General features: G+C 37.2%; 1 protein-coding gene across 3 annotated transcripts in view; it reads right to left on the bottom strand.

Annotated features, from left to right (window-relative positions):
- The window catches only part of CCDC192 (coiled-coil domain containing 192), a 230,511-nt gene that overhangs the window by 134,533 nt on the left and 80,380 nt on the right, over window positions 1-15,598 (bottom strand). For all 3 annotated transcript variants that reach the window (XM_031011048.3, XM_019028132.3, XM_031011047.3), the window contains 2 exons: window positions 6,580-6,711; window positions 5,639-5,695 (listed from right to left, as the gene is read on the bottom strand). In XM_031011048.3, coding sequence (XP_030866908.2) covers window positions 5,639-5,695; window positions 6,580-6,711 — 189 coding nt within the window. The remainder of the gene's footprint in view (window positions 1-5,638; window positions 5,696-6,579; window positions 6,712-15,598) is intronic.

Genomic DNA, 15,598 nt, shown 5'->3' with positions numbered 1-15,598 from the left:
ATTTCCATTCTGAAATAAACCCATTGAATATTATAGAGCTTTTGGTCCTGGTCAGGTCTTGTGGGTGGCTGGAAACTGAGAGATGGGATGGCCATTGGGATGGAGGTAAAGAGGGGAGGCAGACATCTGGAGTACTGCAGATATTCAGGTCATCCACGAAGGAGTGAACAGATGGGGCTAAGCACTTATACCTGCCAATACTAAACACAGGCAACATATGGATTCCATAATTTGGAAGGCATTAATTTTAAAAGGAATTTTTTATTAAGATACCTAGTCCTGACTCAAATCGCCCTAACAAGAACAGATATCTTTAAGTAATTATAAACATTCATTTCAAATATTTGTTTTATCCCATGTAGGTCTCTAAGTGGATAAGTAATCATGGGAGGGAGTGATAAAGATGCCCAGGGCAGCTTAGCCCGGTGATGGCTCAGGCTGGGTGCCCACATGTGCACTGGGAGGGGTAACCCTTAATAATTTCTTTAGAAGTATAAGTTATGACTAGGCACAGTAAATTTAATGGGGTGAGAATTTAATCTTCGAAGTATTAGCAAATGATAACTCTGAAATGTTAAGGCTTTCATCTCCTCTCCATTTCATAGCTATCAATTTAATTAAATAATAATATTATTCAACTATTGAGTTCTAGAGCAGTGAACTCTGAATAAAAGCAAACCAAGACATTACGTTGTTAATTTTCATGTTAAGACCATGTTTCCTTTAGAAACTCTTTTTATTTCACGTGAAATAGGAATTTCCAGCAACTGTGTTTTCTTTCTCTGCTATTTTTTTCCTTCTGTTTCCACTCTAAGAGATCCTTACTTTTTGTCACTTGCATGTTATATCTTGAAAGGGTCAGCCTCATTAAATTAATGCCTGATGTAATATTGACATCTTCACAGAATACAATTCTTTGTCATAAAGTGATTTTCCCTGATATATAAAGGGTGCTCCTACAAATGCCAAAATAATTTTATTTTTAATTTAGCCATTTTAACAATTCATTTCAATAAAATCTGTACAAGACATTGAGCCAGACACTGTGGGAGGAATAAAGATAAACAGACATACTTCCTCCAGGAACTTGCAGTCTTGAGAAAGAGGCTGCATCAGATCATTCTCTTGTGGGGCACAGTGTGACAAATGACTGAAAAGAGGCACAGAGAAGTGCTGTGAACGCACCAAAGAAGGAGAGATTACTTCTGGATTGATAGGGAGAACTTCGTGGAAAAAACAATCTTGATAAAGAATGGGGAAAGTCTGGCAAACTCAATGGCAGGGACAGGTATTCAGGGTAGCAAGGAGCTACAAGCAAAGCTGCTAGGGCAGGGATGCAGGGTGCACTTGGGGGTCGCAGATGGAGATGGAGATGAGGCAGGAAAGGGGGTCAGGTCCCCATTGTCAACATGATAAATGCCATGGTCAGGAGGTTAGACTTTATTCTGGGATAATGGACAAGCAATGTCTCACTCAAGGCTTTGGAACTAAGGAAATGACATGATCAGAGTAAAATTCAATGCAATTCAGCAAAATGCATTGAGTAGCTACAATGCACCCAGCCCTGTACTGGGTGTAGTTCATTCAGAGACACATTCTTAGTGCTGCCTTCAATGTCCCTAGAGTCTAGTGGGTGACGGATATATAAACAGATAATGTCAACAAAGTGTAGTGTATTGAGCTCTGTTAAATAAGCAGGAGGCCATTGGCCTGAGGTTCTCTCCCTATTTTGAGTTCTTGCTTAACAAACTGAAACCTAACTTAGGAGTATATTTTTTGTAACATATAGTTGGGTTTCAGCCAGTCACAAACAGCTGAGCTTCAGCCAATCACAGGCACCCAACTGATCCAACCACACCCAAATAAGGCAAACACCTAACTTAGGTAGCCAACAGATAATGTCTTTACTTTGCTTCTGTGTTTTGCCTATAAAAGCTTGCTACTCATGCTGCTGGATGGAGCTTTCTCAACCTCTTCTGGTTCTGATTTCTACCCAATTCAGGAATCATTCTTTGCTCAAATGAACTCTGTTAAATTTAATTTGTCTACAATGTTTACTTTAACAGCTCAAATAGATGTATCTAAAGGAGGCTGTGGGGACCCACAGAAAATAATCTGGGGACTAAGGGAGAAGTTGGTACATAACTTGAGTCTTGCAAGGACAGAAAAGAGTTATTTGAATGAAGAGAAGAGAGAAGGATATTCCAGTTTAAGAGAATACTGTGAGCAAAATCACAGAACATCAAATAATACTGGATGTGTAAAGAAAGACAGCAGCTCCATTCTAGTAGTTGGCTCAGTGTAAGGCAGAGAGAGGGGAGTGAGGGAGAAGAGAAGATGAGGGGCAGGGACTATGCTTTGGAAACTTCACTCAGGATGGAGGCATGGAAACCAGGAGACTCTTATAGAGGTCAGGTCCCACAGGTTTTACATTAAGGAAGCACATTCCAAACAGAAATTCCAAACTTTCCATGCGACTCTCACTTAAAGGGGTTCAAGTATATATTTTGCCAGGCAACTCTTATTAATACTTCAAGTTATTTCCTAATCTTCAGCATCCTCAGAACTCTCATCTCTTATTCCAGAATAACCCTCACCCCATCTTCAGTGTTCCATTCCTACCACCCTGGTTTTTAAATCCCCTTTCTTTTCTCTGCCACGCCAGCAGATCACAGTCACCCTGTGAGTGTTACACTTTTGCTCTGTTTGGTTTTCTGCAACCACTCCAAATCTTTACACACAGACTTTTATCCTCTCTCTTCTCTCAATAGGGCTTGATGGTGCCAGAGCAAGTGGGCTACTTTGTAACGGGGAGTGGGGTTGTGGGAGGCTCTGAATTCACTCACATATGTTAACAATTTGGGGCCAGTTACAATAATTAAAATATAAGACGATAAAAAGAGCTAGAGAAGTGGCACTATAATGGAATAGAAGACATGGAAGTGAGATAACTTGTAGAAACATATTCAGGGCCTGACAACTAACCAAAGTAGGACAGAGGCAGAGAGAGGCAGGATTTTAAAACTGCTTTGTAGTTTGAATCTAGAAAAAATAACAGTAGTGTGATATTATCCACCATGGCTGGGGGATACAAATAGAGAAACATATTTAAGAGATAATAACAGAAGATGATAAATTTGGCTTTGTATATTCTTAGCCTGAGGTGTCAGCAAGATATTCAGGTCATATTTAAGAACCAGAGTACTTCAGTTTGATGCCGTGTACCAGCCATCTCTAAACCTGTGTGTTACAAATCACCATTCATAATCAAACTCTTTTGGAAAAATGACCGACAACAGCCTGTTCTTGGAGATTGTTTGTACACGGATAACTCTTGCAGGAAATAAACCCATTTAACTTTGTTTCCAACAGTCTTCCTACTTTCTGTTTTTTTTTTTTGTTTTTTTTTTTTTTTTCAGAATACCTCTTAGCATCCTATGGAATGTTTTTTTCAGGGACAATGTTCTAAGAAGTGCTCATTAAAACACTACAGATCTCTAATCAGGGGAGACTTAAGATAGAAGGAACTTGCTGTGGGAGAAGGCAGTTTGTCTGCACGGGAGTGAGAGTTGAAGCATTATGAACTGCTGAATCACCAAAAGTGAACAGAAAGAGAAAAGGAGGTTGGAGATATGAACCTTTATAAACACCATTTGATACCTCAAATGGCACATAGAGAATATAATTTGGAGAGACAGCAAGTTGTAATAGCAAAATCATGGGTTTCAGAGTTTCAGAGTGTGACGAGTGATCTAATCTTTTTAAGATTCCATTTTCTTTCTGAAAATTAATGACTACCTTGCTGGGTTGTATTGAGATTTAAAATAGATATGTGAAGTATCTTCCACATAGAAAATACATAATCCACTTTCAATAAATACTATTGTTAATACTGTTTTCATTTAAGTTTTTCTTGACACGTTGAAGCAAAACTTTCATGAATACACTGTTGTATTGAAACCTGAATGTTGGACAATTACATATGAGAAATCTCAGTCACTGGTATCAATACCCTAATACAGGGAAGCAATTCTAGTTCAGACAAGTCTCAAGCAGTAACAGCATGGTACAGGAATAGCATCCATAGTAACTAGGCAGTGAAAGAAGACACCATAGGAATTTCCCTAAGGCACCAGGAACTATGGCTTTTTTCATCTGTTTTTCACAAAGAGATGCTGGAAGCTAATATCTGAGCTTTAGTGAATACATTTGCCCTCCATATAAAATTCTGAGCTAAAAGCCTCTTCCATGTAAATGACTGTGGGTATCAAATTGTCATGACGGGACAACCTCTGACAATAGTCGTTATCTGGCACCCTCAGGGGGAGACCAGGGGAAAGGCATCTGCAACAAAATACTGGCTAATGAGACATATTTCTGTCTAAATATGTCACAGTGCTACAAATGCAAGCCTTAGTCATTTTCAATATTGGACAATTGAGCATACAAGCCCAAAAAAGATTCTGAATTTAGAGTTAAAAGCTCTGCTAACTGCCACAGCAGATTAGCTTTTCTCTTCTCTAGCACAAAAATGGGGACAATTACCAATATTTTACCCAAGTCAGTTCATTCCAAACCCCAAAAGAATGGTCACCAGAATGTATTATCTTGCAGTCTTTTGGAGGGCAACCTCATAGGTCTCAGGTCTGTCTGAGGGGCCTGGTGTAGTTAAGATTGGCCATTAACATGACTGGTCAGTGTCTTTAATCAAGAAGTCATTCCACAGCAGCGAAGATGTGGATGAAAAAGATGACCAAAAGGATGGCAATCAAGTCTTTGAGGAGATGTCTAAGGCATTTGGGTTGTTCAGATCCTTGGGAAGGAATAGTGGCAGGGTGACAGATTTATGGTCACGGACACACAGGGTATTGTGGCAGGAGATGCTCATGTGTTGTTCTCAGAGTAAACATAGGCTAGTGTGCAAATGAAATTTGCCACAGAAATTCATGGGGTCTCTCTCAGGCGAGTACTTGCAGGAGAAAATGGGCAACTATGTAGTCTGATTGGTTTATATGGTCACTTGCCTAAAATCAATATTAATGTTAATAATATATATTAAATATATGTAATATATATGTATGTATAAAAAATGTATAAAAAATAATGTCACTTAATGTGTGTCCTGAAGACTGGCAGCATCAGCATTGTCTGAGTCTAGAATCACCAAAAAGTGCAAATTCCCAGGCCCCACCCTAGGCATGCAGGAAACAGAATCTGAGTAATTTGTTTTAAGAAGCTATCAGGTGATTCTTACATGCAGTAAAGTTTAAGAAGAACTGCTCTAGACCTTTATCTGATGGGTCAATAATTACCACATCTCTCCACTTCCACCTACTCACCCAGCTAGACTGGCTTCTTCATCTTTCTGTCCTAAGTTTCCAGTTCTCTTCTTCTGATAGCACCTGATTAGACCATCTGATTATATATAAGAGCTCAGTCTGGAATTTTGGTCATCCACAAAAATCAGAATTTTATGTATGAAAAGAAACTGTGTAGACGCAGTAAAAATACTAATTTTTAGCCTTGTGATTTGGTTTGCTCCAGACAAAACTCATTTATAACTTCTTTCCATGTTCTGTTCATTTCCAAGCTAACAATGACATAAATAAAGGGATGAAAAAAGGAGGAAAACACTTACCTGGGCTATAAGTTGCTCCTGGGAAGCTTTTACTTCAGCTTGCAATTTCTGGATGCACTGAAAAGGAGAAAAGTTTAGAAACTAAGTATGTAACTCTTTCTTTTACATACTCAACGTATTACAGACATAAATGTGTATCAGTTTTCAAATCTCGTGAATGGCAGCATTATTTCAGCTACGTTTTGAAAATCATCATTGGAGAAATCATCCCCCCATTCCTATTTCTCTTCCATTCTATGAAAGAACCCAAAGAAAAAACACACAAATATATTAAGAACTAGGATATGCCTGAGTAAGATAATGTTAGCTTGATGTGCTACAGTTAATGCAAATGCCCCTATATCATATAAATATATATATAAATAAATATATATTTATAAATAAATATATATATTTATAAATAAATATATATAAAAATATATATAAATATATATATACCTTCACATGAAAGCATATCCATATATTCCAAAAGCAGATACAAACCCTTTGGATTGAACAAGAGGTAAATTTACATAATGATATATATTTTAATGCTCAGATATTCAGAGATTAATCATTTCTTATAAAGCAATTGATTAAAAAACATATGCCAAATGTTATGAGCCTCTCGTTTTACTCCACAGAAAGAAACACTCCAACATTAACAACTAAGAGACATTTGTACAGTCAATACCATTTATAAAATATTTAGAATATTCAGCTAATATTATTCAAAGGGTTACATATCAAACGAACTTTAAAACTACTACTAGCAAAATAAATTTTATCTCAATATTTGCCAGGGAATAAAATTACTTTTAGCAAATACAAATATTGTTATTTACCATTATGAACTTAAAAATACGGACTTTTAATCCAGACTGAAATGGCTTTCCAGGATTGTCAGTTCATATAAAATTAGGTAACTTTTAAAATAAAGATGACTTTGTTCTACAACATACCTGGTCTTTCACAAGAACCATTTTTTCATACGGTCCCCCACTGGCTTCCTTGTGGTCCACAGCCTCCAGTTTTTCCTCCAGCCGGGATACTTGTTCAAGCAGTTTTGATTTTGTTCCTTCAGAGACTGAAAGCTAAAGATATTTTCTTTATAAGAGTATGTAAGTACAGTGATATTTTAAAAGCTCCTTTTAAAAATTCAACTTACAAATAATTTATCTTCCACCAATATCTATTAAATATGAAAATAGCTTCCGGAGCATTCCTCATAGATGATAAATTAGCATAGAGAAAGAAGGAAAAATTGATTTTATTTATTGTTTATAACTAAGCTCTTTCTAAGCAAGAGATGAAATCACATAGTTACAATGGAGAATATAGAAATACTAGAAATAGTGAAATTTTGAATGCAAAGATCTCAACACTCATCTTCACTGTGTTTCAAGATTGCACTTTATTTGTACAGCTGAATCTGAAACTTGTATTCTGGCTTATATATGGTCTTTGAAACTTAACTCTTGGGGGGCTACAGCAATCTAGAAAGAGTGGGAGTTCTGACTCCTTTGAATGTTCGCCATAGAAGCATCAGGGTGCATGGAACTGGGGTATATGCAGGAATTTCAAGTTAAAGTCTGATCAAAGGCAGATCTATGCTAAGCCACAACCAAAAAATTCCTAGCAATGACTTTGTTTTTGTTTGACTGTTTGTAGATTCCTTTTGAGGAAAGTGGTAGTTTGATAGTCCTTAGTCTCTAATTCCCTTAGAGAGTGCCTGTACTAGCTTCTCCTTTCATTCTGACAGCTATTGTGCTTTTTCTCTATAGGTCAGCAACAGTCCTGAAAGACTCCCTGGAAAGGGACACACAATTCTGTATTCACTGCAACTCCCAGGGTATTCTCTGAAGCATGGATTATCTCTACATTTCTTTTTCATTACTCTGAATGTTATTGCAAGGCAAGTTGTCTCATTCTGAGAAAACTTAATTGTCCTTAAATTTTTAAAGACAATCTACCAAATGTGGAAGCATGAAGAGGTCAGTCTGCCAAGGAAATAAGCACATTATCTATACTGGCCCATCAGATATACTGGCATATCATATATACTGTGAGCACATCATACATACCGGCACCGAACCATCCAGCCACACGCTCATTCACTGGACAAATGTTTGTTCAGTTGCCTCCTCCACAGCTATTGTGTTATGTGCCGCAGATTAACAAAGTGCAAAATAAGGGTTAGAGGGAACACACATGTTACGAACTGCTGGCCATGCCTTTTGGCTCTTGGTGGCCTTGGAGACCTGCGGTGCTCCTCATGATCACCAACATGTGTTTAACTCCTGAGTGCATGGTGGTTTGGGATTGCAGTCTGGCTTCTCTGCCTAACCTTCTATTTTATCAGAGACACAATATAGTGTAATGGTTAAAGCCAAGGAGTCTAGTGTCTTTATCCTTTGGGTTAAAAAAAAAATCTCAATTTTGTACAAAAATTAGCCAGGCTTGGTGGCAGGTGCCTGTAGTCCCAGCTACTAGGGAGGCTGAGGCAGGAGAATCACTTGAACCCAGGAGGCGGAGGTTGCAGTGAGCCAAAATCGCGCCATTGCACTCTGGCCTGGGGAACAGAGTGAGACTCTGTCTTAAAAAAAAAATCTCAATTTTGCTGTTTACTATCTGTGTGATCTCAGCAAGTTACTTGACCTACCTGGGCTTGAGTTTTTTAATCTGTAAATAGCAATGGGGATGAAAAGAATACTACTTATCTCAACAGTTGGTTTTGAGGATTACATGAGTTTAAACAACAGAGACACTTAGAACAATGCCTGGAACATATCAAACCTCTAGCAGCTCTTATTATAATTATTCTTCTACCTCTTCTAGATCAAAGTAGGTGTTCTTCTGGGTTTTATCTAAATATTTACCAAATTGTTTTTTTTTTTTTTTGAGATAGAGTCTCACCTTGTCACCCAAGTTGGAATGCAATGGCGCAATCGCTGCTCACTGCAACCTTCGCCTCTGGGGCTCAAGGGGTCCTCCCACCTCAATCTCCTGAGTAAGTGGGACTACAGGCTCACACCACCATGCCTGGCTAATTCTTTATAATTTTGAGATGGGTTTTCACCACGTTGCCCAGGCTGGTCTTGACCTCCTGAGCTCAAGTGATCCGCCCGCCTCGGCCTCCCAAAGTGCTGGGGTTACAGGTGTAAGCCACTGTGTCCGGCCTATTTATCAAATTGTAAAACAAAAACAAAATATCTGAAGACATCATAATCTTTATGAGCTGCATACCCTGAATTCAAACTATATTTGATTTGTTCATTTCCTATAACCACTCTAATGTTCAGAGAAAACTCCTCTCTATGTCTGGAATTATTTTTTTCTCAAATATAATCTCTCTCATTTGGGCCCATTTTATTCCCATATCCTGTTTGTTATGTGATCCATCGTTACCATTTTATTGTCTTTCTTTTAAATCTACCTTCTATTGTTTGAAAGCCTTTATTCATTCACTCAAAAGACATCATTTATTCACTCATTTGTTAAAGAAATAAGTTGGACATTTATTATATGTAAGAATTTGTAGATTAAAAAATGAAAACAATATTGTTCACAGCCTCAAAAAACTCATACTTTAGCCAGAAAGTCAGATCATTTAAAAATAGCTATTATATAATGCAAAACTATATAGGTGAATAAATAATATTAATAATAGTTAACATTTCTTGGGCACTTACTACATGTCAGACAGTCTGCAGAGCCTTTTGTTTTCAAATTTATTTTAGTATCTCAATTTATCTTCAAAACATCCTGAAGGTTCATTCTATTATAGCTCCCATTTTGCAGATAAAGAAGTTGAGTTTCAACAAAATTATATGACTTATCAAAAGATACAGCAAGTAAGTTCTGGAGTTCAAGTTTTCAGTAGTGGACATCAGGTTTGACTCCCTACACCCAAATTTGACCCCAGCTCCAAAGTAGGCCCTGGTCATCATGACAATTCTATCCTCTTTGCTGTTGATTGGTTCAGGAATCAAAGCATAAACTAATCAGAGCCTGGCTTTCCTGTAGCAACAGTTATCGTATAAGGAGATGTGACCTAATTTGGGTTACTCACACTGCACAGAATTGGAGAGTGATTTGGAGAAGCACCCTCTGTCACCGACCAGACGCAAATGCTACTACAGCTATCCCACAGACATCAGGAAATCAGGCATACTCAGAAAGGAAGAGTAAACAATAGAAAAGACTTAAGTTCTTGATAACATTATTAAAGTGCTTTATTAACCAATCTTGAAGCACACCCTACCTTACAACTTGCACTTAGTGAGCCAATAAATTCCTTTATTGTTGAAGGAGTTTTCTATTACCTGTTGCCAAAAGTATTCTACGGATATGCTGTTTGGTTCTAAGATTCCATGCTCTTGACCACAAGTAAGAAAAGTTCATGAAAAACAGCAGAAACTAACATATATTTGGTAGATATAGTATACTAGGCATTCTGCTGGGTGGTACATATATATATGTTACCTTACATCATTGCTCAAAACCCTATTAGCAATTTTCTTTATATTTTTTGTTATCTTCATTGTAAAGATTGAGAAACTAAATGCTTTAGTGGTGAATTAACTTGTGTAAGATTCCAAAGCTAAGAAGAAGAGGTTAGATTTGGGCCCTCATTTGTCTGCCTCCATTCCTGATTTTAAATCATATCCAAATCCTAACTCAGGCTGCCTGTCACAATGAGGCCTGTGACGTTTTTTTCCTTACCATGTGGACTTCAGCAATATTTCTCAGGATCTTAACTTATATACTTAAAGGAAACTTTTTTCTAATACCTTAGAATTCTCTCTAACCCACCATCTTGCTTCCTTTTATATAGACACTAACCCCTTATTTCCTCTCCTTTCGTAACAAGTTTCTTACTGAATATCTCTTTGACTCAGATGTATTTAGCTCATGTTCAGCTTAATTCTAAGAAGTGTTGACTTAGAATCAGGATATCTATGTTTTAGTCTTAATTCCACAACTCACTGACTCTATAACCTTGGTGCCTATGATAGGATTTTAAAAATAATTTCAACTTTTTTTTTAGATTCAGAAAGTATATGTACATATTTGTTACATGGGTATATTGCATGATGCTGAGGTTTGGGGTATGAATGGTTCCATCACCCAGATAGTGAGCATAGTACCCAATAGGTAGCCACCCAATCTATGCTGTATTTTGTTATAGTAGCTTGAAATGACTAAGACATCTATTTTCAAGTTTGGTGATTGTTTTATCTGCCAGCTTATATCTGCTATTGAACCCTTCTAGTGAATTTTTTTCTTTTAGCCATTGTGCTTTTCAACTCCACAATTTGTATTCTTATTCTCCTCCTCCTCCTCCTCCTTCTTCTTCTTCCTCTTCTCCTCCTCCTCTTTCTTGTCTTTCTCCTTCTCCTTTTCCTTCTCCTCCTTTTCTGCTTCTGCCTCTTTTTTGAGATAGGGTCTGGCTCTGTCACCCAAGCTGGAGTGCAATAGCACAATCTCAGCTTATTGCAACCTCTATCTACTGGGCTCAAGCCATCCTCCCATCTCACCTTCCTGGGTAGCTGAGACTACAGCTGCACACCACCACATCCAGCTAATTTTTATACATATATATATATACACATATAAGAGATGGTGATATGGTTTGGTTGTGTCCCCACCCAAATCTCATCTTAAATTTTAGTTCCTATAATCCACATGTCATTGGAGGCACCCTGTGGGAGGTAATTGAATCATGGGGTGGTTACCCCTACACTGCTGTTTTCATGATAGTGAGTGAGTTCTCACAAGATCTGATGGTTTTATAAGGGACTTTCTCCCCTTTTGCTTGGCACATCTCTTTGCTGCTGCCATGTGAAGAAGGACATGTTTGCTTCCCCTTCCACAATAATTGTAAGTTTCCTGAGGCCTCGTAGTCATGTTGACCTATAAATCAATGAAACCTCTTTCCTTTATAAATTACCCAGTCTCAGGTATGTCTTTATTAGCAGTGTGAGAATGGACTAATACAGACAGAATCTCACTTTTTTGCCCAGGCTTGTCTCAAATTCCTGAGCTCAAGCAATCCACCAAACTTGGACTCCCAAAGTGCTGGGATTACAGGCATAAGCCACCACACCCAGCACTACTTGGTTTCTTCTTATAATCTCTGTCTCCTTACGCATATTCCCAACTTGCTCATACATCATTCTCCTGATTTTCCTTACTACTTTGCACATGGTTTCTTTCACCTCTTTGAACATATTCATTTGTCCAGTAAGTCTGGAATTTGCTCTCTGGGCTTCCTGAAGAATGGTTTCTGTCAGTGTCTTCTTTTTCTTATGAATGGGCCATACTTTACATTGTAAGATTTATAATATTTTGCTGAGAATTTAACATTGTATATAATTTCATAATTCTAGAAATCAGATTCTCCTCCTACCCCAAGGTTTGTTGTTGCTGCTTGTTGAAGACTGCAATCATCCATTTGTTTAATGACTTTTTCAACTAATGTTGCAAAGACTATATTCCTTATCATGTATGGTTACTGAAGTCTCTATTCTAATATTTCTGCGGCCAGTGACCTGACAGGAATTTCCTTGTATTCCAGTATCTTTCTTCATCAAGCATTTCTCTGGAAGCTGAAAGTGTCCTGCTACACTCCAGAGTTCTGAAATGATTGATTCTGACAGTTCTTGCCAGTTCAGTAGTTATTTTTATGACAGGACCAATTCCTAGAACTTCTTATTTTGTCATCTTCTGTGATGTTCAAATCATTTTATTTTAAGTGTTACTTAAATATAATTCCAAAATATATCAGTACCCCTTCTTGACTGCAACAATATGGTACAATAGATATAGTTTATCTTTCTTTGACTTTTAATATATTGCAATAACTTTATAGTGTTCTTTTATTGGACATTGGAGTAAATATTGAAAGTTGAATTTTCTGAGTAGATTTGCAGAGCTTCAAATTTATAATATGACAATTGTTATTTTGCTGTACACAATTTTTCAGATGAATGTTGTCCATTCTCTTTAAATGATCTTCTCCTTCCAAACTTGTTAGGACCACAGGTGGAGGGGACAAAGTCCTGGTCTTCATAAGGTATCATATGTAGAATATCAGCTTTCCAACATCATGTAAACTATATATTTCAGCAAAGGTAGTTAATTACAATATATATAAATTGGTCATTTAAAGAATGGACGCATTTCTACTTTCTTTTTTGTAAGCAAATATGTGAAACTAAATTAGGCTGAGCTTTCTTTTTCTATGCTGTAAAAACAAGCAGTTTTTATTAATAAATAAACATTTAAAAAGCAATAAAAAGGAAGCTATGCCCAAGTTTCTCAGAGCTTAAAAGTTCAGCTCTGATATCTTGCAGTTGTTAACTTGAATCTCCTCTTATTTATGTTGATGCCTTGTTTGCTATCCCATAATTAAATGTGAATTTAGGCAGAATGCCTAATATGTTTTCACTTCTATCTGGGAGCTAACAAAGTGGATGTTATGGAAGTAGAGAGTAGAATGGTAGTTACCAGAGGCTGGGAAGAAAAAGGAAGAGGAGAGGATAATGAGAAGTTGGTTAATGGTACAAAAATAGTTAGATAGGAGACATAAGTTCTAGTACTCATTAGTACAATAAGAAAATTATGGTTAACAATAATTTATTGTATATCAATATAACTAGAAGAAAAATATTAATGTTCCAATACAAAAAAAAGATAATGTTTGAGTGTTAGATGTCCCAATTACCCTGATTTGATCATTACACATTGTATACATATATCAAAATATTATATGTACCCAAAATATGTACAACTATGATATATCAGTACAAAATATATCCCAAAATGGCCTCCAAGCCCCAAAATACAGGATGGTACAGGCATAAGATAGATATTTCCATTCCAGAAGGGAGAAAAATGAAAGAAGGAAGGGGTGATGAGTCCCACATACATCCAAAACCTATCACGGCAAATTCCACTAGACTTTAATGCTCAAGAATAATCTAGAATAATCCTTTTTGGTTTGATAGTCTGCCCTCCAGGACCACTGGAGTGGAAATGTCACCCCCACAGCTTGGCAGAGATCCACCCATGCTGTGGCTAGGTTGAGAAGGGCTTGTGCCCACCCAGCCCTACTGCATGGGGGTTATGCCCAAAGGCTCTGCAGAATGGTGATCTCTCCCCCAGGGTTCTGTCAGAGAGAAGCTAAACCCCAAGGGCTCTACCACACGAGGATCTTGGTTTCAAATTTCTTCCAGGTAGGGTTGTGCTCTAATGGCTCCAGGTGACCTCACCATCATGGCTTTAGTTAGAGGATATTTGGCCTATTGAAGCTGAGATGATGTCCCTGATAATCTCTGAACTGTCTTTGGGGCCATTTCCCCCATCTTCTAGAACAGCACAAGACTATTGAATAGCTTTATCATCCTGTCCTGTAGCTTCTAAGAAGTCTGAGAAACGTTCTTCATTTTCCCCCACCTTCATCTCCTTCAGTTCAGACTGGCAGTGTTCTTGGTGGAGTACTGATTAGGTCCATGTTTCACACCCATACCAATCTCCTTAACAAACAGTTGCTTGGCCACACCCTTGGTATTCTCAACACTTTGCTTAGAAACATCTTCAGCTAAATATCCACTTTTATCACTCACAAGTTCTATCTTCTGCAAAAACACTAGAATGCAAAGATAATTTAGCCAGGTTCTTTGCCACATTACAACAAGGATTGCTTTCCTCTGGATTCCAGTGACATGTTCCTCTTTTCCATCTAAAACCTCATCAAAATGGCCTTTACTGTTCATATTTCCATCAACATTCTGCTCATGATTATTTATGTCTTCTCGAAGAAGAGGGAGGATTTCTCTCCAGTTCTCCTATTTTGGTCAGGCCTCACCAGATTGTCTTCAGCAGCCCCTTCATGGAAATATCTACTTTTTAAAGCCTGAAGCTCAAAACTCATTTTAAGGTATATGTTACAGTAGCATCCCACTTCTTGTTACCAATTTATTTTAGTCAGTTCAGACTTCTATAACAAATATCATAGGCTTGGTGACTTAAAGAAAAAATATTTCTTACAATTCTGGAGTCTCAGAAGTCCAAGGCCAAAGTCACAAAAAATTCAGTGTCTTGTGAGGCCCCTCTTTCTATTTTACAGACAGCCCCTTTTTTTTGCTGTATCCTCACATGATGGAGAAAAGTAGAGCTCTTATCTCCTTCTCTTCTTATAAGGGCAATAATTCCATCATGAGGATTCCAACCTCACGACCTTAATTATTTCCTAAATGTACCCCTTCCAAATACCATCACATTAAAAATTAGGAATTCAACATATGAATTGGAGGAGGTGTAAATATTCAGTCCATAGCAATACAGCAATTGGAATTACCCAGTCTGAACAGCAGAAAGAAAAAACAATGAAGAGAAATAAACAGAACCTAAGAGGCCTACAGGACAATATTAAGCATACTAACATACACATTCTAGGAGCAAATAATTGCAAAAGATACAGAATCAAAATGGAACACTAGAAAATATCAATCAAACACAAAAGAAGATAGTATTGGAGGAATTGAGGAATAAAAAGGACATAAAATATATAGAAAATGAAAAGCAATGTGGCAGAAGTATGTTCTTTATTATTAGTAATGTTTTAAGTGACTTTGACTCCCAATTAAAGACAGAAACTAGCAGAATAAATTTTAAAGTGTGATCCAATTATATGCTGATTATAAGAAACTCACTTGAGACCCAAAGAAACAAATAGGTTGGAAGTAAAAGAATGAAAAAAGATGTTGCATGTGAATTGTAGCCCAAAAACAGCCAATGTGACTATATTCATAGTCACATAGTCACATAGATGTTGTCAAAAATTTTTATAAAAGTAAAAGGAATACATTGCATATTGATAAAAGTGGCAATTTGTCAAGGAGATATAAAACTATACGCATAAATGCACCAAACAACGGAGTCCCAAAATACATGAAGCAACTATTGATAGAATTT

This window comes from Gorilla gorilla, chromosome 4, assembly GCF_029281585.2.
Source record: "Gorilla gorilla gorilla isolate KB3781 chromosome 4, NHGRI_mGorGor1-v2.1_pri, whole genome shotgun sequence".
Classification (NCBI taxonomy): Eukaryota; Metazoa; Chordata; class Mammalia; order Primates; family Hominidae; genus Gorilla; species Gorilla gorilla.
Note: the sequence above shows the minus strand (reverse complement) of the source record. Positions and strands in the feature narration are given on the sequence as shown.